Below are 25,116 nucleotides of genomic sequence, written 5' to 3' on the forward strand. Positions count from 1 at the left end.
TATGATGAACTTAATATGAAATAATATGTTCTTTTCTTTTAATTGTCACTGCTAAGAGAACGATAGATACACGACAATACATGGCAAGATTCACCAAAATAATTTATCATGAACTTATCTGAAATAATATGTTCTTTTTCTTTTAATTGCCACCAATTTTCAACTTAATTTTGGTTTCTTTCTGAGCTATGACATTTTCAGAAATGATTTCTCTGTCGATTTTAAAATGTTAAAAATTAAATTATATGCAATAATTTCACCCATTAATAATCTATAATTTAAATAAATAAATACTATTTTTGTATGAAATAATGTAGCTATCAATTCGTTAGGAAATTCATGCACCAAAGCTATTCCCATAATATTTTTAGTAGAAGAAAATTGGAAAGGGACCAAATATCTAATTTTGCCTACTGACTCCATAGAAAAAAAAATCACTAGCTAGAATTGAATTACATATCTACTCGATATTTACTTCATGGTATACACAATACATCTTAATCAACTAATATTTTAAATAAGGAGAACTATTTTATTTCCTTCTATCATTATTGATTGTCATATTTGTTTCCCAAACTTTAACAAAATAAAGTTTTGACGTTAAATTTTTTTTTATTTTTTTTTAGTTCGAAGAGGTTGCTTTTTTTTTTTTTACATGTAATAATGGTAAACACAATAAATATTAGTACAAAATTAATTGGCAATAAAGATACATAATTTCCTCAATTTTTAAAATATTGTTCTACATGCGGGACCATGTATTTTAATAAAAAGCATTTTTTTTTTTTGCGAATTTATAAGAAGACCATGAATTGGGAAAATATCCTAAAAAACATGTGAAACCAATAACCAGAGGCGGGGCCACCCTTGGGCTAGGGTGAGCTCCACCCCACCTATTTTGTTTGTTAAAAAAGATAATATACAAAGACTTGAAATTCTTACTCCGCGTTTTCAAATACGACTTGTCTAGATATATACACACACACTATATAACTATATAATTCGAAAAAAAAATAAAGATTTGGATTATATTGTTACTACTAGTTATATATACATTTTCGATAAATTATAAGCATTCAGTCCTACAATTAATATCATAACTAGAATCATATGTTCGATTTCCATAACTTAATAAAGTTATACAATGGATTAATAATTGGAAGATTATTGTTGGGAACCTGTTTGCTGTTGGAATAGTAATTGAAATATGGATCGGGACTTACCGTGCAATTCGAAAGATTAGATATATTTAATTCGACAATTAAGTCATTAGATATGTAGTACTACTATAAATCAGATCGATTTACAATGCAAATGTATAAACCTATGTCAGCAATTTTCTTGGATCGTGTTACCTGCCAATATTTATTGACCATTAACATTATATTATAAATTGACGCGTGACATAATAATAATAATCTATATTACTATATATAATATAAGAGGATATATTCTATAGTAATTCTTCAGAGTTATGATGTAATTTTGGATTTGTCTTAAAAATTATTCGTTTGATTAAACTAACTACATGTTTTTACTATACTAATATCATTTTCTTTATATTTTATTTTATATCCTATCATTTCAATTTCAGAAATTTATAACTTTTAGCATAATTTTTTTTTAAAAAAATAACTTCAATTTTTTTACGGAACACACATATCATATTATTAGCCAAAATGCTGAAGTCTAAAGTATGAAAACAAACATTATAGAGCATTAAATGAAAGCATGATCATATAGATACAAACCGAGCAATAAACAAAATCATTATGATATTGGAAGTATGAATATTGGATGTGTAAAAATAATAAGAAACCAGTGAATCAAATCGAGGGTTGTACAAAATACATTTTCGTAAAACAAATTTGTCTCCTCCGATGGTATTTCGGGGATCAGGACGAACAAAAGTTTCTCAGGATACAACTGCAAAATCATGTAACGACTTAGCACGATGTAACTACATCGACGAACTGAAAACATATATTCACTTTATGACCAAAACTTAACTAAGATCAAATTAAAATCTAACAATATGAAATGTAAGAGAATGCTTGGGTGAGATCTTTAGTGTGTTTGTAAAAAATATTTTTTTTATATGGATAGAACACACTATTTATAAGCTACAAAATACATACCAAAAGTCATGCAAGATGAAGTCTCCAATTAATTCAAGAATGTAAAAAGTCAAAAGACACTTTCACAATCATGAGCCACAACTAACTCAAGAACAGTGTAGAGTCAAAATACAATATCACATTCATGAGCCATAATTTTCATTCAAACTTTGAATTTAATTCAAATTTCCAGCAATTTCACACATTAATATGGAAAGCGAATTCGACTCAAAGTCTAAAGAAGAAAAAGAACTAAGATATGCTCGTTTGAATAAGTCAACTGCGTAAAGAAAAACAGTGATAAAAAATACTGCGCAAATACATGTATGTATTGGTGTTGATAAAATGAATACATTTGCATATTGTTTATTGAAACACATGAATTGAAATAAAGTTTCAGAAAAATCATAAACTGAAATGAGAATACAACAGAAATTACATTATAAAGAAATAGAATGATATAAACATATTGCATAACAATCTTTTTCTAAAAGAATAATTTGGTTTATTTGAGACGCTTGCAAAGGGTGAGTCCATCTCCAACAGAAAGAAGAGCCAATTCAATGCGAGAATCCTTAGCCAAAAAATCATTGAAGTCTATGACTGCTTGTCTCCATACCCTCAAATAATTCTCCATCTCATCTTCCTCGGAGATTGCTACGCTTCCACCCCAAAGGGTGTTGTCGTAAGCTATAATTCCTCCAACTTTGACCAACTTCAATAATTTCTCATGATAATTTATGTAATTGTCTTTATCAGCATCCACAAATGCAAAATCAAATGTTTCGCTTTCACCCTGCATATCGATTCAGAAACGAGTTATGTTCTATAATTAATCAAACCCTGCATGTTTATGAAAATATATAATATAGATGTAATTTTTATGTAAATTCTTTTGACTAAATCGGGGTTCTAACTTCTTAAAGCATAAAATCAACCAATTACATTGTCTACAAATTCTTTGAGAACAATATTGGCATCAGACTGGATGAACTGGATTTTGTGCGCTACGTTTGCCTTTTGGATAAATGGCAATCCGGTCTCAAATGCTTCCCTATCTGGATCAATAGCTACAATCTAAAAAGAAACAATTTTTAAAATATTAATAAATTTTCTTCCATATTTCATAATATAAACTATTTATCAGCTTATTCAAAAAAACTGCCTACTTTTCCATCATCCGGGAGGGCTAGGGCAGTCGATAGAAGTGAGTATCCGGTAAAAACTCCGATTTCGATCGTCTTGTTTGCATTCATAATCTTCAACAACATTGATAAGAACAATCCCTCGTCGGCAGGTACGTTCATCATGCTCCTGATGTGTTACTCATATAATCAATCAGTAAATAATTACAAGAACTTTTTCCGAAAAACATTTAGTCAATATATATATATAATCTTACATGAAATTATATTTGTCAACAGTAGCCATCCTTATTTCTTTGAGCTGTTCATGCTCTCTGGGATACGCAGTTTCCAAGATGTACTGCATGCAATTCAAAGATTCAATTCAAGTAACTATAAGGAAAAATATCTCAAATTTCGAGTATTTCGTAATGTTAAAAATGAAGTACTCTGATTTGGATTAGAAATATGATTCAAGAAGTGAAACCTTGCAAAGAGCATTGCTCCGAAGAATGGTGCCTGTAAACTTGTCTTTCATTGTCAAAGAAAATGAGAGATGTTGGATCAGAAGACTTTGAAACTGTGAAAATTAACAAAGGATGAATTTTGGTTTTTGGTTCATTTGCCAAAAGTGCAGGCCAATTTATAAAGCTCTGCGAAGCTTAGTAATAGTACGTAACAACGCGTGAAGATTAATTGAAATATTCAATTGGAAAATGTCACAAATTCAACCAACTTTTCATGTAATTATTTATTTTGTTTTATGAATATTTTATCCATTTTTTTATATATAAAATGGTATAATGGGTTAGCAGAGATTGGTGTTTTTTCACCAACCATACTGCCGCAATAGTTGCTTCGTGGAATCTGAACACAGAGTGTTGAAATTCTTAAATATTATTTATAGACAATGGGTAGATATCGTTTTGGCATTAAGGTTTCACAATTTTTTTTAATCTAAATTGTCCCGTGAAAATAAAAACCTAAAAAAAAAACGAAATATTCAAAAAAAAGTATATTACAAAATAATACACAAAAGTTATAGACCTTTTATTTACTAAGAGAGCAACTACTTTGTTTTCGTCTTCTCACCTAGCAATTGATTTTTTTTAATGAAATAACTTTTTTTGAAAAATTATTTTATCATTTCAGCTCTCAGATTAAAAAAAAAAAAAAAACATCACTGAACACCTAAAAATAGTGTTGAATGTATTATGCACATGGTGCAACTTGTAAATATTTACAAAATAATTTGCAGGATTGAGTGTTTGATATTTTTTTTAAAAAAATGACAGTAAATAAAGATGCAACTCATTATATTTATTAAATCACATGACATTTTAAATATCATATTTCGATTATTCTAGTGACAAGAGCCATCTATGACTCTCGACGTAGTTTAATTAAATCATGATTAAACTATGATATGTATATACTAAAAAAGAGAGAAAGAAAAATGCAAAGGAATATAACACCAGAAAGTCAATTCTCAGAGTTTATTTTCAATTTTTTTTAAGAAATCGTTGTGAATAATTTTCTCGGATCGCGACCTATTATCAAATTTACTTACTGATAATAATGGATCCGATTTGTATTATGCTGTGGACTCTCCAACGGCCAAAAGATCCTGCAAATTTAAAACATAATCAAGAATATTGTAGCTATTAGTACAAAAGTCAAATTATATGTTAATTTCTTCGTTGATCAATTCCCAGAGGAGTTATAAAATTAGACATTATTATTAATTTGAAATGCCAAAAATAGGATTCTCCACGTTCATATATATAATTCTAAAAATCTTATTTTTGTCGATTTGAAACATTTAACATGCCTCTCATGCTCAAGAACAAACAACTGGAGCTGGCATTTCAGCCAATACATAACGATATATATGTGTTCAGATAACATATTAAGATCATGGACTAGCTTGAGTTTAATTAACTCTACCTCAAAATATAGCTAAAAAAGAAGATTGTCTAAATTCATATTGATACTAACTGGAAATAATCAGGGTCCGATTCCAACAAGTGTCACTAGTCCAGACGTAGGTTTCGAGATTATCCTGAGCCTGAAATCACGAATGAGACTGTTAGAAAGGGGCCGGGAGGGTGTCCCGGCGTAGTCCATCCGACGCTCAAGTCAGATACTTAGGATATAAGGTTAGAGCAGCTAAGGGTGCTGCTGAAAATAATATAGTGAATGAATCAACTGAACACTCACACATGATATTTATAGGAGAGTACCTGGACCCTTGACCGACCTTCCACCTTAGTTGGAGATGGGCCAAGGGTCCCACACCTGGTTTGGATATATATATATATATATATATATATCAAGATATCAATCCAACTGATGTAAAATATCTAATATTTCGATCTTATATAATAATTTTGACGGTTCGGAAATGTTTTTAATAGATAGCTAAATTAACCATGAGATAAATTTGAAGATGAAATAGTTAAGCTGTCTTCCTATGGCTGATGGCGCGGATCGCTCCAAACCAATTGGAAGAATGTATTATATTCTCTGCGTGTAATTATTTTATCAATATAAATTCCGATGCATAATGAATGCACCAAACGTTTAATCCAACTAAGTTTTTGGTTTAGTTGGTGGCCATCATTTGTTTACTAAATTGAAAATTGAGAATCTCTGTTTTTATATTTAGTTTTTGCAGATTATAATTCATATTAAAAACCAATTAAATTATTCAGTCCACTAAATCGATCTACGTGACAGCTGGTGGGTCAGCACGTAATCCCACGATCAGGTCAAACTTTACATTGGTTGGTGTTCGGGTTTATCTAACATTGCATGATTTTTCATCATTAATCCAAAGACATTAATTAAAAAAACCTTCAAATTCGAATTCAACTGTTAGCATGTAAATCACTTGATTTACCACCTTTTTCTCATTTCACGACAAAAAGTACGTAAGTTTCCTAGGTAACGATCGTGTAATAATATAATATAATAATAATAATAATAATTATTATTATTATTATTATTACAATAATAATGATGATGATGGCTCCAGCTACCTACCACTTAGTCAATTATTCAAGATTTGAGAAAATGGTATTTCTTTAATGTAATTATTTTTCATATCATATATATTTTATGGGTTTTTATCTAATAATAATTACCAAAATTTTCTTTTATGTGTTGACATATGCAAAATTTAAATTCTCTCTATAAAATTCACGCAAAGTCTCCTAACAAATATGCATTAATAATTTTTTTTAAAAAAAATTTGTGTAATTATGATTTGATATGGTCAACGATTATGATATTATTATAAGATTTTATGTCTATATTGTTGAATGTTAAAATATGTAACGTCGGAGTTCGGTTAACTCTCCATCTGCGGAAGCATTGTTTTTATACATGACAATGATAATTTTACTTGATTAATTTAAATTTATGTTGGATTAATACATGGAACTCCAACAACTTATGTTGAAAATTTTGATTTGGATTTATATTCTAATGTCAGGATGATAAAAAAAATCATTTATGATATGGTTTTTTTTTATTTGTTAAATGATATGCTATGTTTTTAAACAATTGGATATGTAAAATTTGAATTTTCTTAAAAAATTCTTAAACGAAATCCAATTTTTCGAGATAAACGTTGCTTATTTTATATGCTTCATAATATTTATATTTGGTATTTTTAGGAAACAGTTCCCAGAGTAGGCCAAAAATCTGACTTTCTGTCGGGATTTTTTCAATTCTAGAAAAAGGTGAATGGTTTCTTCTAGGTGAGAAAATAGGACAAGTAGCAAAATGCAGACATAATTGAATTTGTCAAGTGTATATCTCAAATAACGAGATGTGAGAGAAAAATTATATTTTTCATAAGTCAAACTTAGGTCTAATGTTGAAATCAGAAATATTAGGTTGTTGATCACAATTACACAAATATGAATGGGCGGGTCGGAATTGATGCAAGTGCCACAAGATAATAGAAATTTGTAGTTTTCTAGACTCGATTATCTATCCATTGATAGAAATCGTTATAAAGATTTGTGTCGTGATTTGAATATCTTAGACCATTCGCATTTGCAAAGGTTTTTAGCTTATTTGACATTTGTCTCTTTTATCAAGTGCAAAATTCGTAAGATGTAAAAGAGATAAAGTGTCAAAAATAGAGAAGGGTAGATGGATTTTTTTTAAAAAAAAAACACCCACAATTCATATATTAGGACAAAAACAAGTAAGTAAAATAATAGAAATAAAAGTGGTACAATACTTATAAATTGTGATATACAAACATTAAGGAAAATGGTCACAATCACATTGAATATTTTTGTAATACAAATACTTGTCGGATACACATTTTGCGTCAATACAATTATCCACCAAGCAATTCAATTTCGAATCCCATTCGAGTTCATGGTTTATGATCACAGAGCAATTCAATGTCTTATGTAAGCAAGAATTATTCTTAATAGCATATCATTATGGTTTTGTATAGTCAAGATTGTAACCATCTATATTCCCCTGTTACACAACCGGAGATGTTCTGAAAATTTTGAAAAAATAAAGAATGTACACACTTACAAACTCTGACTTCAGAGAACTATCTCCACCAATCTGGTATTTTCAGCCGCCTGCTTCTGTGTAACGCAAGCTTAACCGCAGGAACCTTATTTTTCACCTGCCTCCATATCATATTGACTGAATCATCCTTCTTTGGTGGGTACTGAAACTCAAAGTGATGAGATATGCTTCGAAGCTGCAGCCACATTTTCGTCCATTTATCTTTTGAAATGCCCCTGAGCCCATCGATCATGTAGCCTGGTTGCAGAGCCTGGTCCACTGAGAAGAAGATTGAGAACTCTTTGTAGTCTATTTCGCTTTCAAAGGGTAGCTCGAGTCTGTCACTCACAATTACAGGAATGCAGTGACTCACAATGGCATCAAATAGACGGCAAGATGATGGAGTATCACCCGCAGGGTGTAGGCAGAATTTCGACGAACGCATTTGTTCAGCAGACTAGTATAACCAAGAATATTTTGAAGTGTCAGATGAAAATAATATTCCCAGACAGAAGAACAATAAGAAATCCAAGGCCCCAAACTTCCCCAAGTTCCATAATTTTTTTTTAAAGGAAAAACATCATCTTCTCACGATTTAAAAGATATGTTCGGACATTGACTACTTTCTTGTGCAAAGTAACCACTGTTTTAACTTACAGCTTTGAAGCCTTCTTCTGATGCACTGCCCTCCTCGTAGATTACATCTTTCATTCCCGCTAACATCTTATACAGTTGTGCACGAATTTTTCCTTCCTGCCAGGTTGATATACTGTGTCAGCCATATGGTTTATTCAATAAGAAAGATCAAAACATTAACACCTTATTGTGATTATCATACATCCTTCCTCTTAGTCCTCCCGCGAAAGAAGAGAAGTGTCTTTCGAGCCTCGAATGGGTCCTCGTGATCTTCACTGATATACGAATCTATCATATGTGGGTAGGGAGCAACAACATCTTTTGATAGTCGAGAAATGTTCATGATGCGACCAAAATCAGCCACGATGAAAATGGAAGGATTAACTTGATCACGATATTGTCTGAAAGCATTTGGATGATGAAGAGGAATAACATGATCTCGTCCACCGGACCTTTTCCAGTGATCCGATGCTCTTATAATATTTACCATCTCAAGCTGCAGTCAAATGAACAGCGATCAGCTCTATTAAATAATAAGAAAGATTAACATCGAAAGCCATACATTCTAAAAAGTTACCCCTGATTCATTCCTAATCTAGTAAAAACAATCAAACATATATAGAAAAAGGGCTGAGGTAAGGACATGTTTAAATTGATGAGGTAGGCAATCACTCATATCAAAAACCTCCAATTGACTAGGACTTGGGAATAATTCACAGAAAATCCCTGATTCCAATTTTATGCCTCAAATGCAGTTATAATGATTCTATGACAAGAAGATTGCATTTTGATGATACAAAGCATAATGATTTCAGCTACTCAAATAGGAGTTTGTCAAAAAAAAATAAAAATACCAGACTGAAATGAAGTCTGTATTTTTTTCAAACATTCTGTCACACAGTATAGTGTGCCCACAAAAAAAATGGCATTAACGTGTTTTGTACTCAATTCACAAAGGAACCATAATTAATTGATACATATCATACATAGAATGCGAGATTCGACTGTTAATAATTTTAGCTAGCGAGCTATGGACACCCTTATGTATTCGAATTTTTATGGTGGTTAAACATAGCTAAACTTAAAGACAGGAAACTCATTTCAAGATACAAATAAAGATTAAGAAAAGAATCTCACCATTTTCTTAAATAAGCTCAATAATTAATTCCATATGATCCAGCTGAAACCATAAAATTCAATACAAAATGTACATAATTCCAAGGCAGTACTCAAATATGCAATCCAGACAATTATAAAAGAACATAAGTGAATAACAAAAGACATCATCATCACAGCAATTGCAAATACAAATACAACACATAAAATAATCTCAAAAAAGAAAAAATCCCACCTGCAGCTGCTCATCAACGGTATTCAGCTCGGCCATATTCCGCACATGAAGATTGAAACTTAGCGAGGAAAAGAAAGGCACGAAAAACACATCAGCTAACTCTGGATCCCTAACACGAACCGCTTCCCGGGTGGAACCTGATTCATCATTCCCCTCGTACAAAAGCGAAGCCATCATCCAATACTCCACGCTGTGCTGTTTTCTGAGCCCATCGTTCCACCTCCACATGGGCAAATTCGATGCAGTCACCAGCACACTGTCGGGAAAAGTGGGGTCCATCAATCCCACATTAAAACGCGGAGGCAAATCGTACATGTACACGCGGAGAGGTGGTGATTGAGCTCGGCAAGGCGCAGCATTATTGAGCTGGGGTAATAAAGATAGGAACTGGGATTTGTAATCGAGAGTTCCGGCGAGGAGTAACGAACCGAAGAGTAGCGGAATGCATAGCGAAAAGCATATCAGGGTCTTGTTGATCGATTTTTGCATTTGTTAAGCAGCTGGATTTTCAATGAGAATCCCGCGAGGCGAAAGGAATGGTGCAGATTGGATCTGAAGAAAACAAATAGCTGATCTCAAGAATTGCTGTGTTTTTTTTTTTTTTTTGAATTTATAACTTTGGATTGAAGACAATCAAATTGGAATTTAGTGCTTTGATACAAAAGATTGATGTCGGCACAGTACAGTAAGTGGAATTGGGGATTTGAAATAGGATCTCTGTGTATAATATGATGATTATGATTAAATACCTGAATATATATAAATAACGTTAATTAGATAAATCATATTAAACAAGTTTTATGTCATAAGATATACCGAAAAAATGTTAATTAGAGAGTCGAATTATTGGTTAAACACTCGTTTATTTAACCAATTTGAAGACTAATAGGAGGCATGATAATTTTTATTATATTTAAATTCTATAAATCTAAAAACAAAAATTACGAAGATTTTGAAAAATTGGAAAGTTAAATTGTAACTTTTATAACAAATAAAAATCTATAGATATACATTTTGAAACAGAAACACAATTATACATTCATCTCACCGATTAATTAAAAACATTTAATTAATGAAAACATGTAATTTTCTTAATTGCCACATAATTCCCTCTAATTATATGTTTCTCATGAATATTAATAATTAGTTAATTTGGCATCTTGTTGCTGTAATGTCTCAGCACCAAAAACTTGTGTGAGATGATCTTACGGGTCGTATTTTGTGAGACGAGTATCTTTTTTGGGTCATCTATGAAAAAATATTGCTTTTTATGCTAAGAATATTATTTTTTAATGTGAATATCGATACGGTTGACATATCTCACAGATAAAAATTCGTACGACCGTTTCACAAGAGACCTACTCTTTTACAAGAACATGGTAATATCGTTGGTTCGTTTAAATTTGAGCCAATTTATAGGTAGTTCGATCATGTCGCTATAGATTATCCAATAGCATAAGATGTACCAGAAATCATTTTTCGTTTTAAAAAATACCTCGTATAAATCTTTCGTTAAGTTCATTTGTAGTTTTTTTCCCTAAACATTTATTATGTGGGATATTTGCTAAATAAGTGTCATAAAAAATTTGAAATTCATCGTCGATATAAGCCATCATCTTTTTGCCCCTATCTGTAGAACTATCAAAATCAACCATGACTGTTTTCAAGCTCCTGGAAATGACCATAATCTCGGCACAAGACCTTCCCCCCGTATCCAAAATGTTACGAACATTTGCCGTGTCCTACATCAACCCCAACAATAGATTATCTACCGCGGTCGACCATCGTGGAAACTGCAACTCCACCTGGAATCACCAAGTTACGTTCAACGTCGACGAACGATTTCTAAAATCTAAATCATCAGCTATCACGATCGAGATATACAATGTGGGGACCCGGACGCTAATCATCTTCTTAATCATCTTTGGGATTTAATTATCAATTAAGATAAATAGGGATCTAAAAATTTTTCTTTTTTCTTTTTAAAATGTAAAAGCGGAACGTAATGGAATTTAACTAATATACGTCTCAGTATAAAAGTACAATACTGTACAACAATTATTCAAACTAGTCTAATGTTCCACTACTAAATTTCAAGTATTAAACCAAGTCTACAATAAGTCCGGAATCACCACTCTAACTCATCTTCTCTCATCATCTTCTTGACCCCGATCCTGTCCCACCTGTTGTCATGCACACATACAAAACAAGACAACAGCCGGATACTCTGGTGAGAATAAATCCCAGTATAAAACATATATGCATGCATATACACAATATAAATCATAAAGCATATTATCATGCATAAAATTCATAACAATAGGTTTCATAGTCTATGAAACTAAATCAAAATAAGCATGCAGTAACAATGGGTTCTATAATCTCTGAAACCAAAATAACATAAGCATGCAACTCAATTCAATTCATGTCTTGACTCGACTCAACTCTAACTCTAGGGATCCCGGTGTGAATAAGACGACACTGTCTGTCACCTACCCTCCCAATCGAGGTAACTGTACGTCTTATTCCTAGACTTCGGCCCCGTCTGTATCGAATGTCTACAATCGGATTGAATCTGATCCGAAGCATCGATACCACCGAACGTCTAGTTTAGCAAGTCTGCCAATGACTCTCCTATCTCAATGCTTGAATATAAATCTATAAACAAAGCATAATCATATAAAAAGATAAACAACAATTCTAGTATGTGATTTTGTTGGGAAACTCAAATTGAATCTCATTTGAGTTGTGTCTTCCCCAAACAAAACATGAGTTATACCTTTGTCTTCCCGGTCTGACGAAGACGAAGTCTTGTATTCCAATCTGTCCATAACCAGTCTGGCAATGACAATTGCATAAATACAATGTCAGTATATAATTCGATTCAAAACCTGTTCTGATCAATACTCAATTCAGTATATAATCTGATCCACATCTGAACAAGGTACAATCTAATTCATATAAACGATATCACGATACACCCGAGATCATTACTGAATCTGATCAATCTAAATCAACTGATGTTTCAACGGCATAACAATGAAATCTCGATAATCCCGTCAATCCCAACATCACAGATATAGTACCAGAATTCATAATCAATACCAGTACAACTCATAATTTCAATATCGATATATTCAAAATCAGTAACAACACTACTCTGATATCAAATCTCAATCAATATCTTTCGAAAATCATAACAATTGCAGAACCAATCTATTCTTTAATCTGACTTCAATTATACAATGTATACTGTAGCATAAACATCATATCTGATTCGTATTCAATTCTAACAATATCATAAATTCAAATCATGTCTAAATGTAACAAAACTTACGTCCAGTTGTAGCCTGCGTCGATAGGAACACAGTACTGAAATCGGATTAAAATTCTAACGGTCTGATCTTTCACAATCACAAATCTAAAAAGGCGTAAGGATTTTTCTCTCAAAAGCTTCGACCCTTTTCTGAATTTTGTGAGGGAAAGGCGTGCAATTCTTAGATATATACTGCATGCAACACCAGGAAACGTGGCTTATTTTTCATGCTGCACGTCGCACCGCGGGTGCGCTCATTCCATAACCGCGGGTGCGCTCAGTGTAATGATATACATCAACTTTTCCGAAAGCTTCGACCGCGGGTGCGCTCAGTCCTGTAACGCGGGTGCGTTGACCTCACTGTAGCAACACCGCGGGTGCGGTCTGTCTAGCACCGCGGGTGCGCTCACCCTCCAGTAGCAAATCTCATACCCTACTGTCCATACACCGCGGGTGCGGTAGAAGATGGAGTGCGGGGGCGGGGGCACTTTGCAAATAAACTCAAGGTTTGCACGTCGTTTCTCCCCGTCTGTTCTTGCATTTCTTATTCATACTATATATATCAATTCAGACATATCAACAAGAATCTCGGGCATTACATACAATGTCGCCTGGTTGCGTGATCTCCCTATTGGCACCGCACATCTTATGATCAACAGTTTGTCACCTACGCTGAATAAAAATCCATCCTTTCGAAGGGTTTCGCTCCAGGTTCGTCGCCCGTCAGGGCTTCTGAAAGGGACCCTGAATATTGGAATCCACCTTGTTGACAGAAATATTCCAGGCTTGAACGAAATCTGCCGTCCCAGAATAGGAAACGAAGATAAATTAGATTGTGGTAATCTAGACGGTGAAAAGGGACATTGCATTATTGAAGATTCGACAGGCCCGGAAACAAATCCGGGACCCCAAATCTTCGCATCAAGTTCTGAGGAACTGACTCAGACCCATGAAGAAAAAACAACGAGCATGCCAACAGAACCTGATAACACCTCCATTCAAGGTTCGGAAAACGTGAGAAAATGGTCGTGTTCAAACGAAAACGAAGAACACGGGAGCTCTGAAAAGGGAAAAGAAAAGGAACATTGCATTATCGAGGATTCGGCAAGCCCGGGAACAAAACCAGATTCCCAAATCTTCCCATCAAATTCTAAGGAACTAACTCAGACCCATGAAGAAAAAACAACGAGCATGCCACCTGATAACACCTCCATTCACGGTTCTGAAAACGTTAGAAAATGGTTGTACTCCAACGATAACGAAGAATACGGGAGCTCTATATTCGAAAATTGGACCGAAACAGGAGAGAAAAGTGAAGAAGAAGTGCAATTGAAACCTAAAAGCGTCAAAAGGAGATTAACAGACGATGATCAAATCCCATTGAGAAACGGTATGAAAGCAGGCCATCACAAGCGAGGGAGTCCTGAAGGAAAAGGGTTGCTTTCATGTTTTGGAAATGCTTATGGTTTTCAGTTCAGCTTCATTTGCGGGTCTAAGAAATTGAAGAAAGAGATGAAACAGCATGGCCGTGAGAATACACAGAATTTTAGTTTGATGTCGCGTCCATAACGAAATCTCGCAGGTTTCTTTCGTAATACAAGTTTTATACCTGGATCTTGGTTATGCCTTTGTATTTGAAAGTTCTTATCGTTGAATATACAACCTGGTCTAAGAAATTAACGTTTTAACACATGAAATTGCTATCTTTATTCATTTTAGTTTTAATTTTTTTTTTCTTTTTTCCTGACTTCTTTAGGTTTGCCTCACTTTATTGCATGATTCTTTACAAAATGCTTAGCGTAAATGATAATAAACGAACTCGAAATCCAATAATACACAGTTATACAAACAAATGCAATTGATTTAAATAATGGAATTGAAATTTTTTTATTTCAAATGAATAAATAAAAAGGTTATCCTTCAATTGGTACTATGTTCTCTGATACGCTGTCTCTATAACCCCGCCACTTGACACGATTCAAATATCCAGGATGAGTAAAATAAAATGTGGCGCGAGTGCAGCTAAGGAGTGAATTGTACAAAGCAATAAATATATTAGAAATGTTAGATATCACGTATCCGTTATATATGGACTTAGACAATTCTCCTCATTTTAACTAGCTTTTGAGATGGAGTTAAACTCAAATTCATGATCTTAACATGGTATCAAAACCTACGTCCACCGTTAAGTATTGAAGTGTCTTTATTGGTCATTCATTAATGTCTTGTGAATTTCACGCACCGATTGTCCATTCTTGAGCGCGATGAAGATGTGTTAGACGTCCACATCGACTGTATTAAATTCTTGAGAATTGTAATCGTCATGTGTTAAATTGGCCTGATGAATTACCAACTAATATGTTGTAAACTTCACTTTCCAATTGTTAATTTTTGAGCATGAGGTGGATGCACGTATAAATTAGGCATGTTCAAATCCTTCCCACTGAATATGTTCATGTGTGGCATGGACACCACCAAAAGGGAGTTCACTAAGACAGTCTCCTTGCTAATATATTTCCAGAAGATGAAATAAAAATCATTATTATACTTATTATCTTTTCCAATGATATGTTTTCCCTCCTTTTCCCTCTCCCGAAGAATCTATTATTAATTCTTGAACATAAGTTAAAAAATTGTAGTACCATGAGATTTTGACCATTTATTGCAAGATACAGATAAAATTCTTTCAAAGTTACAAATTTCTTGATATTATTTCACTTAGTTACATCAAATGAAGAATTAGAAAAGGTGGGTCGGGCGTACCCTCTCATTTTCCTTTTGAATTCAATTGTCCTCCAAGTAAGATAAGTCCTGCCGTTGCGATAGCAGACAACACCACTGAAGAATAGGAAAGCACGAGTAGAGCTCCACGTAACGACTACATGGTTACTACTTCATGATTATTATCGGTTTAAAAACAAATTTGTAATGAATTAATGATATATTTTAGCACCTTAGCAAGAAGCAAAGCATTATCACTTGCATACTCTAAGGAGCTCTCTGGCGTGCTTTGGATGCCTTGACCTAGTTGCCACGAAAGAATCCTGTTTTTGGAGTTTCAACGAGAAATACAAGTCTCTAAAACTTAGTAGAATGAATGGAGAGTCACAAGTCAAGAGGAATGATTACCCAAAAATAAAGCCAATGCCAGCTCCAATATATGCTTTTTCTTGAGTAAGTTCAGCCTGAAGCTCGCCGAACTGCAAGATACACATCCTGTGTACTAATATGTAGGGAACTAATGAACTAAAAACTATCCTAACGACTGGCTTTTACCTTCGGCATATCCCACGTATTTAAAATTTTAAAATATGATGTATTGTGTTAGAATATAACATCATATATTGTATTTGGGAGTGACATAAGTTCGAATTAAATATAATGACTATGGAAATGTGAATGGAATAAAAATATTTTACGAGAGACTTCTTTAGGAGAATATAGTGCATGATGGTTTTGTTTTCAGAGATAGAAAACATGGTTCTAAAAATAAATTTAATCATGGCTTATGAACTGCAAAACATATGTACCTTCAGCATCCTCGATTCCTGTTTAGGCTCTTCATTGGCTAGCTCAGATACACGGCTCTCGCACAATAGTTTTCCTGCTTTAATCATCACTTTGGCGATCTGCACTGGTTAAGAAATATAAAAAAAATCATTATAGAATAGATAGAAACTTCTTTGCCCATGAAATCCAACAAAAAAATCCAGTCAAGGCATCAAAATTTTTGAAATATCCTCGAAAATCAAGACATAAAATTAGAGCATTGCACACAACCATATAAGTCATAGTAAATATGGCTATAAAGTGTAATCAAACGTTATCAAGTTTTATGCACAATACCAGAGATCAATGATGATCTCAACTCCTCAAAATTTATCTCCATCTCAAAATGTTCAGGCCCTTCTCCATATATTCACAATAAGCTTACAAACAAACGTCTTTTATATTTTAATGATATAATTACTATAGTAATATGGTTGTAAGAATATGCGCAAACAGATAGTTCTACATGCAAAAAATTTAAAAAAATTGTGAAAGTATTTTACTCTGATTTACGTTCGACACTGCACGAGTTCACCATTATCTCGACCCACAAAACACTCAGAAAAACATGACACGAAGAAGTGGAGATATCAATTAAGATAGTACCAGCCTGAAATCTAAGATCAAAAAAGTTGAGATAAAAATGGGATTAGCAAGTGGAATGCAAACATTAAAAACAACAAATAATACAATGACACTCAAAAGGATTCATTTCCTGCCATATGGGCAAAGAACTGAAGCAAAAAAAATATGTTCTTACCTTTTGAAGTTCACCCTGACCATATTGACCCATCGACTGGAACCTCCTCCCAGCAGACACCAAGTGCTTCCCAAGTGCTAACAAAACACAACAAACAATAAGTGAAAAGTACATAGTATAATAAATTGGGAAACTTAAAACACCATAATACTACAAAGTAGTAAAATCACTTATCTGTAGACTTGCCTGATTTATTAAAGATAGTAAGGGAACCCACTAACAAAGGGAGCTTGCTCACTAATTTTGCTGAAGTAGAAGTTTCTGCAAGTTCCCATGCTCGACTTATATCTAACAAAGTCTGTCCCATCTCTTCACCACACTGCATTACAAAAAAAAAAAGAACTCGAGACAGCAGTAAGTAATGCTTGGTTTTTACAAATAGGCTACTACAATTTGAGCCAAAATCCTTCCGGACAATAGCCCACTATTGCCCATATATACCCTCTGTCCCTGTCTATTAGGTACACAGTTACACTAAGTCACAACTAAATCACTTGAGGTTCTAGTATGCGTATTTGGATTATAATTTATCTGAGCAAGATAAAAACGCCAAGTAGAAATCTATAACTTATGAATTTAAATATTATTCAAAATTTGGACTTTATGCAGGCAGTCGTAATTTACGATTAAGAAGTACATAGGTACACTATATCACAGGGTAAATTACTTGATGGTCTAATACGAGCATTTGGATTATAATTTTTCTTTGAAAGATAAAAGCATCAATTATAAATCATCAACGCGTGGATCCCTTGCTTTCGTTTCATAAAGATTTAAGTGTGAAACTGTATATAACTGACCTCATTTTTTACAGGCCCGTTCGAAAGATCAAAGGCAGCATCATTCAGCTTCAACATTTGCGTAAATAAATAGTCAGACTTTCCATGTAATAAGAATCTCCATACACATAAGCACAAGGGAAAATATCACAATAGCACAAAATTAGGTAACTGTTTTCTTCTAGCCAAAACAACCAAAAAAGGTACAACATCCAAAGGTCCTCTATGTGAGATTATACAAATCTGTGCTTTCAAATTCCAACTAAATACAATATCTCATTTACAAAGCAACTCACAACTTATGAATCGTAACTACAGTCCATGTTCGGAAGATCAAAATTGCACTTCACCAGTAGTAACTTTAACTCTAGAAACCTCAACTCTAATTTGCTATGCAGAATGTCGTCACTGCCTAGCCAGAGCACAAATCGTTTTTTCATAAGTTACAAGAACAAACTTTATGGTATAACGCACACATCCAAATTTCTGCATGAATTAACAAAGTAAGCCGTTCCAATAATTATCATGCATTATTCGAAAAAAGATGCAATCTCAAGCTAACTTCAGCAGCTGCACATTTCTTCAACAAGGATTTTAACTCACATCAAGGCGAAGATCCCGCGGTAGCTTCGAAAAATAATCCGAAGGAAGATCAAAACAATCCTGCGTGTCCACCAAAACAAAATCACTGAAATAGACATTAAGCCAGAGTAGCATATTCTACATATTCTCATGCAAATATAAGCAAACAAGCGATAAATTGGAATTTTGAAGGAAAAGGGGTATAAATATTCTGGTGCACACTGCAAGTTCCTGAAGCAGAATTTGTGGGTCGGAGTCCAGGGACTTGGGGGAATCAGACGATTCTGTAACAGCAAACGGAACCTTTGTCAGGGATTTGAACTTAAAGGTTTTGCATCGAGGGAAAGAGGGGATATGGCGGGGATTTCGCAAATGCGCAAGAGGGGAAACGAATTTGCAGAAGGGAGGCTGAAGATAAAGAACGGGAATCGCCGCTGTCGCCATTCGAAGTGATGTTTGTGGAAAGCCCGTAGCTATGTTGGGATTGGTTTTTTTTTTTAAATTAAATACAAATAATAATAAAAATATTTAAAAAATGAATTAAAAAAGAAGAAGAATTGACTCGGGTTTCTGCTGCTCCTCAAATTTTTTTTATTTACTAAACTTATAATCTTTATTGATTATTTAAAATAATTATATATTTTTAAAATATAATTTTTTATTTATACACATAACAGATAAATCAACTACATTATGGTTATAAATAATTAACAAACTAAGAATAATAAATAATGTCAAATAATAATAATAATAATACAAATAACACCAACATTTCCCATAACATATAATTGCCATTTCCTTGCCCTGTTTGATGCTTCCGGTGTTCATAACTTGGTACAATCGATAGTTCTTTTGCCAAAAGTACACAGAACTAGAAAAAACATAGCAGAAAACATGGCTGGAAATAGCATATATAACCCTACAATCTTAAAAGAAGCGTAGACGACAAAAAATTTGCATGCATTTGGATCAGTCTTCGTAGGTATATTATATATATTATGTGATATAATCATCCATTTATTGACAATTTGGATTCCTCCCAGGCCCGCCGTAGTAAAAATGAGTGCCCCATTCACTATTGTGGGAGCTCAAGATGTTGTAACAATTCGAGTTCTCGGCGAGAACCGAGATGTCTTGGGCTGTGGTTAGGCTGTTGTCCGAGTCCACGATCTCCAGATTTCGAAAATAGCTAGCTTTTCCGAATCCGTCTTGGGCGAACTGGCCCGAGCCCATCTGAGTCGTCGTGTGTTCGTCGTTGGTTCCCGAATTTACAATCTCCCCTCCCCACTCCACCATGGTGGCCCGGTCCGCTAAGTGCGTGAATAGCTCGTTGGGCCAGTAACCCACTAATGTATTGTCACCGAATCTCATCCACCAGTTTCCTAATTTTGGATCCTATGTGGTGGTCAAAAAATAACAAGGTCAGAGATCTCCCATGCAGCCATGTCTCCTCTAATATATAGTCGAAAATACATTTTAATACAATAATTTAGCTTGTTCTACACCGGTACATGTCAGAAATACTCGACACCCTGTCGACATTTCGATGAAAAAAGAACTAAAATTGCAAAACAAGTCACGTCGTTATCGTAAAAATGCATGTTAATTACATACCTTCCATATGAGAATGGTGATATCATATTGATTTCCTCCCATGGATGATACTGGAGAAATAGCAGCTCCTATAGCTATTCTACTGTTTGTTTGCACAAATCCTGAACACAGCAGATTGTAGCATCCTGTTGCTTGATATGCATCACTCTACCATCAAAATTAATGTTCTTCATCAGCTAAAAAAATTATATTATATAAACTAAAAATATTAATAAATAAAGTTTTAAGATTATTAATTATACAGAACACTACTAATTTCCAATGCTAACATTCCTCATTCAAAAAAATTCTTAGAAAAAAACCATTTGTTTAGTATTTTTAACTTTAATTACATGCAATTAACTCACTCACCCGATCGAATAGCGAAAAATTACTCAAATTTTTGAGTTTTTTTTATTCAGAAAAATTCACAATGTTTTTTTTTTTTTTTTTTGAGTTATATATTGTTCACCAAATTCCCGTAAAAGTTAGTTTTTTTTAATGTGTTTCCATAATTATATCGGTTAATGAATTGTCACCTCTCATTGTCAATAAGCTCTTAAATGCATGGACGACTTTTGACGAGTACAAATTAAATGTCATGTTATTTTTTAATAAGAAATTAACATATGACAGAGTTGATTAAATCTATATTTTTTTATTTTTTTAATAAAAATAACCAAGTTGATTAAATCTATATTTTTTATTTTTTAATAAGAAATTAACATATGACAGAGTTGGTGGTTTTCAAATTTGAATTAATATTTGAAAATTAAGATAAAATTAATAATTTACTTGACCTTGGATTTAGAACTCGTGCTCAAAGTCATTGATTATGAAGCTTCGACTTTTAACCAGGATTCAATATCACAAATTTTTATCTGTGAAACAGGTCAACGAATCTTAACATAAAAAGTAATATTTTTTCATGGATAACACAGATAAAAAATCTGTCTCACAAAATACGACCCGTGATACCGTCTCACACAAGTTTTGTCATAATAAATTAGTTGCTTCTCAAGTTATTCTACTAATTATTAATCTAATATGACTAATTTAATATTCGATTTCATTTCTTTTTTCAGTTGTTCCAAATATATAACTCAATTTATACGTTCAATAGTTTTTGTTTACTTTGTTTTAAATAAGATTTTTATTTGTAAGCTTTGTTTTTCTCAAAAACAAATAGGATTATATAGTACTTGAGACGTTTAGAATATATTAATAAATTATAATTTCTTACAAAAATAAATCTGAAACCTAATTATAAGATATATAATTTAATATTATTAAAAATATTTAAGATAAATTATTTATCAATCAGTAAATATTATATTGTAAAAATCAAAGAATTGAGAACTAATAAACTAACCGTCCAATAGGTGAATAGCCTTGGCCTGTTGTCACCATAAAGCTCCGGACTAACCTGACTAGTGGAACAATCCCAGTTTCAGAAATTCAACTCAATTATTATTATTTATTAAATCCTTAAATATTATTCAATAAATGCATTCCTGCTTTTGAAAATGAACTTTCATTTGTATTAAATATTTGACCCCATTTCGAATTCCCATAATAAATAAAATATGACATTATAATTCCCATATAATTAGTTTTACATTTATGACTGAGAACTACTTTTTTTTTATTAATGTCTCTTCCCGAAAGTTGAACTTTATAAATCAAGAAATTAATATAATTTTGCATTACAAAAGCCATTAATATTAGAAAGTAGTTCTCTTGTGAGACGGTCTCACGAATCTATATCTGTGAGACGGGTCAATCCTACCGATATTCATAATAAAAAGTAATACTCTTAGCATAAAAAGTAATATTTTTTCATGAATGATCCAAATAAGAGACTCGTATCACAAAATACGACCCGTGAGACCGTTTCATATTTTATTGAGCAAAACAAAAAATATTTTATTGAGCAAAATTCAATATAAATGGAAGAGGTACCTGCCAGCCAGCTTCGATACTGTTGAGATCCGACCCATCAAAGGATCCGGAGAGAACCCATATCTGAGACAGGCTAAACTCGTTGACCGTCTCGATGGATGGGTCCCACACGTTTATCGTAGCCCTCGCCCCATACACCTCGTCAGACGCCGTCGTATAGGCTATCGCATGCTTCATCAAAATTATCAAACATTAAATTATTAAATATTTTATTTGCATTCAAAAATGCCTGACATATCTTTATTCTAATAAATTCACACTATTCTGTAGCTTAAACTCTTATATTTGATTTAACAATCATTTTCAAAAGTCAATTTTTCTAGAGAATCTCTTGCATGACCCCGACCATTAAAAAGTAAAACATTGTTTTTTACTTAATGCGTAACCCGATCAACTCGACTCGCAGACTAATTAATAGGATATATACTCTTAACAATTATTGCGCGTCGTAGGAAGAAGGGATTGATTATTGACCAACTTGCATTTAGAAATATATATTGTCCTATCACACTCACACATCCCACAATGATCATGCTAAAAGTAGCTCGAAAATTGTTCGTGAAATGTTCAATTTAGAAAATACCATAGCAATAAATTGGAATTCTAATTAAATCATGTCTTCAAACTGAATGATATTCGTGTTCTTGAACATGATTCACATTCTTGTGTGATCAGACGAAAAATACTAAAAGTATGTCATTGTTTTTAATCAAATTAACGAAAGATCGTTTTCGACGTCAAATTTCATGAAGAAGATGGATATTCTCTAAATACCTCATGGCCATTACCGTTGACAACGTCCGGCGCATCGACGGAGCTGAGACGGCTAGCAAACTGCGCCATTCCAGCGGTCTTTTGCTTCTTTCCAAAATCATACAAAGATTTAGCCCTCAGCACATCGTGCGATGTACTCCGCCTTACGGGTATTGTACCTTTCGGGCATCTTTGCCCATTTTGGTGCCACATTTGCCAACCCGCCCCTCCCATCAATCTTTCATCAAAGCTATTACTGCTATTTTTGACAGTTTTCATCACCTTTGGCATTTCTGGTGCAACCCTCTGTGATTACACAATAAGTAATATTAATCTTCATTATTTAAGTATAGAGTTTTCCCCCCCTTCATTTAGACATATTAAGCCACATTATATCCAACATATGCCGACTCAAATGTCTTGAATTTTGCGTCGGTGAAGTGTATAGCTCATCTGATATCAAGATTTCAAGTAGTCTCGATAAATTTTAGGCGGGCATGATTTCCCTAATTGGATCCATTAATTGTTTGTGTTGCTTGACAATATGATTTGTCGGAAGTAAAGGTAATAAAGATCGGAGGTGGTTGGTAGTTGGATAAGTAATTAATAATCCAAGAAGAAACAGCTGAAAGTTTGCTTTACGATTCATCAAAGTATTAAATAGCAATTCACTTTCCCTTCCTACCTTTTATAGCTAGAGTACATTTTGTGTCCCTATTTTGTGAAATATAGAGACAAATGTGATCAGGGATGGACTCATCGTCAGGGAGCAAGGGATTGATTGATTACCCATCCGGTGAAAATGTTTGAAATTTATAAATAATTTTTCTAAATTTTTTGAAATTCTCGAGGAGTAGATTATATACCTGGATCTTGTGTTTCTGTAGGAGGGGATGATCCAGAGCTGGCTGTTTTCTTTTGTGAATACAATCTATGATATCTCCATCTGGACTCTGAAAAAGCATGTTTTGGTCATAAAAAAAAGTTTAAATCGCATAAATTGGATTCATTGATCTCCCAATTGAACATCAAAGTTAGTAAGATTCTCCATGTGCTAAACAAAATATATATATTCAAATTTCACTCTATATATATTCTGAAAAAAGATTAAATTTATACAATGTATATATCATGTATATATATGTATAGCTCAATTACCTGAATGGTGAAAACAGGAGGCTTGTTAATCTTGTCCAAATGCCTCTGAATCCTGGCAAGTCTCAAGCTGCTGACTTGTTTGTATTTAGTGTAATTCAAAGAAGTGGAAACGGCCATTGTTTTCTTGGAGAAAAGCACGAGAAAAAATGACAGAAAGACAAGAAAAAGAGAACAGCTCTGAAGAATGCTATTACCACTGTAAATTGGACAAGAAAACCTCCCTTGTCTTACCACAGAAACTCTTCCCATATCTCGTTCAGTGCCCAAAGAACAACTAAACTTGTCTTAATTTCAAGCCATTGTACGTGTTGCTAGAATCGAAAACCCCAAAAACAGCCCAACACAAAAAACAAACCACAGAGAATGACTCCTATATTCAACCCTTTAAAAAGTTCACTCTCTCTCACACACACAGTTCTTGGAGATCATACCCTCTCTTCCTCCTCTCTCATGAACACACACGCAGTGTGCGTGTAGGAGTTGTGGTCATATTCTGCTTCAAAATCCTGATTGCCTGCTACTGCTGCTGCTCTTGCATGGGATTTATGTATCTAACAATGACATGTGTATTGTGTGTTCTGCGCATATATATATATATGTGTGTGTGTGTGTGTGTGTGTGTCTGTGGTTGATTGAATTTACACGCAGTGGAAGATTATTAAGAGGAAAACGGGAAAGATTGGTGGTAACGAGAAGAGTATAATCAAAGGGTATGTTGTAAATGATCCAAACCTACCACACCTCAATGTTTCAGAGCTCCTACACTCTCTCTTCTTTATGGCATGAATGCATCTGCCTCCCCCACCAAACATTTTTAGCCATTAATTTCCGTCTTCTTCTTTTTATTTTCTTTCTCGTTTTATATATTATTATTATAATATTTATTTCACT

The 25,116-nt window shown here is 33.4% G+C and overlaps 4 protein-coding genes across 8 annotated transcripts; all 4 read right to left on the reverse strand.

Moving 5' to 3' along the window:
* Nucleotides 1-2,428: 2,428 nt before the first annotated feature.
* LOC142533055 (flavonoid 3',5'-methyltransferase-like) lies at nt 2,429-3,880 on the reverse strand. Its single transcript, XM_075639652.1, has 5 exons — nt 3,729-3,880; nt 3,520-3,602; nt 3,287-3,431; nt 3,063-3,194; nt 2,429-2,913 (listed from the first exon to the last, which is right to left on the reverse strand). The coding sequence occupies exons 1-5, from the start codon at nt 3,777-3,779 to the stop codon at nt 2,623-2,625; spliced, it is 702 nt and encodes a 233-aa protein (XP_075495767.1). The 5' UTR covers nt 3,780-3,880; the 3' UTR covers nt 2,429-2,622.
* Nucleotides 3,881-7,544: 3,664 nt separating this feature from the next.
* LOC142533690 (putative arabinosyltransferase ARAD1) lies at nt 7,545-10,469 on the reverse strand. Its single transcript, XM_075640540.1, has 4 exons — nt 9,774-10,469; nt 8,625-8,918; nt 8,444-8,539; nt 7,545-8,243 (listed from the first exon to the last, which is right to left on the reverse strand). The coding sequence occupies exons 1-4, from the start codon at nt 10,260-10,262 to the stop codon at nt 7,827-7,829; spliced, it is 1,296 nt and encodes a 431-aa protein (XP_075496655.1). The 5' UTR covers nt 10,263-10,469; the 3' UTR covers nt 7,545-7,826.
* Nucleotides 10,470-15,722: 5,253 nt separating this feature from the next.
* On the reverse strand, nt 15,723-19,249 carry LOC142533334 (uncharacterized). 4 transcript variants are annotated; one of them, XM_075640074.1, is made up of 9 exons: nt 18,982-19,249; nt 18,781-18,840; nt 18,199-18,246; nt 17,585-17,717; nt 17,399-17,475; nt 16,620-16,718; nt 16,219-16,289; nt 16,043-16,113; nt 15,723-15,978 (listed from the first exon to the last, which is right to left on the reverse strand). In XM_075640074.1, exons 1-8 carry the CDS (start codon nt 19,201-19,203, stop codon nt 16,065-16,067), a joined length of 759 nt encoding a protein of 252 aa, XP_075496189.1. In that variant the 5' UTR covers nt 19,204-19,249; the 3' UTR covers nt 15,723-15,978; nt 16,043-16,064. The 4 variants fall into 4 exon arrangements, with proteins under 4 accessions (XP_075496189.1, XP_075496187.1, XP_075496185.1 ...); XM_075640072.1 differs by having other exon boundaries at nt 15,723-15,967; nt 18,982-19,248; XM_075640070.1 differs by having other exon boundaries at nt 15,723-15,967; nt 16,043-16,133; nt 18,982-19,248.
* A 263-nt stretch (nt 19,250-19,512) lies between these two features.
* On the reverse strand, nt 19,513-25,033 carry LOC142533387 (protein neprosin-like). Of its 2 annotated transcripts, none has more exons than XM_075640133.1 (7): nt 24,226-25,033; nt 23,934-24,020; nt 23,103-23,373; nt 22,315-22,475; nt 21,725-21,778; nt 20,374-20,520; nt 19,513-20,154 (listed from the first exon to the last, which is right to left on the reverse strand). In XM_075640133.1, exons 1-7 carry the CDS (start codon nt 24,472-24,474, stop codon nt 19,777-19,779), a joined length of 1,347 nt encoding a protein of 448 aa, XP_075496248.1. In that variant the 5' UTR covers nt 24,475-25,033; the 3' UTR covers nt 19,513-19,776. The 2 variants fall into 2 exon arrangements, with proteins under 2 accessions (XP_075496248.1, XP_075496247.1); XM_075640132.1 differs by having other exon boundaries at nt 19,514-20,154; nt 22,315-22,485; nt 23,089-23,373; nt 24,226-25,030.
* Between the last annotated feature and the right edge of the window lie 83 nt (nt 25,034-25,116).

Source organism: Primulina tabacum, chromosome 18 (assembly GCF_025594145.1).
Source record: "Primulina tabacum isolate GXHZ01 chromosome 18, ASM2559414v2, whole genome shotgun sequence".
Taxonomy (NCBI): domain Eukaryota; kingdom Viridiplantae; phylum Streptophyta; class Magnoliopsida; order Lamiales; family Gesneriaceae; genus Primulina; species Primulina tabacum.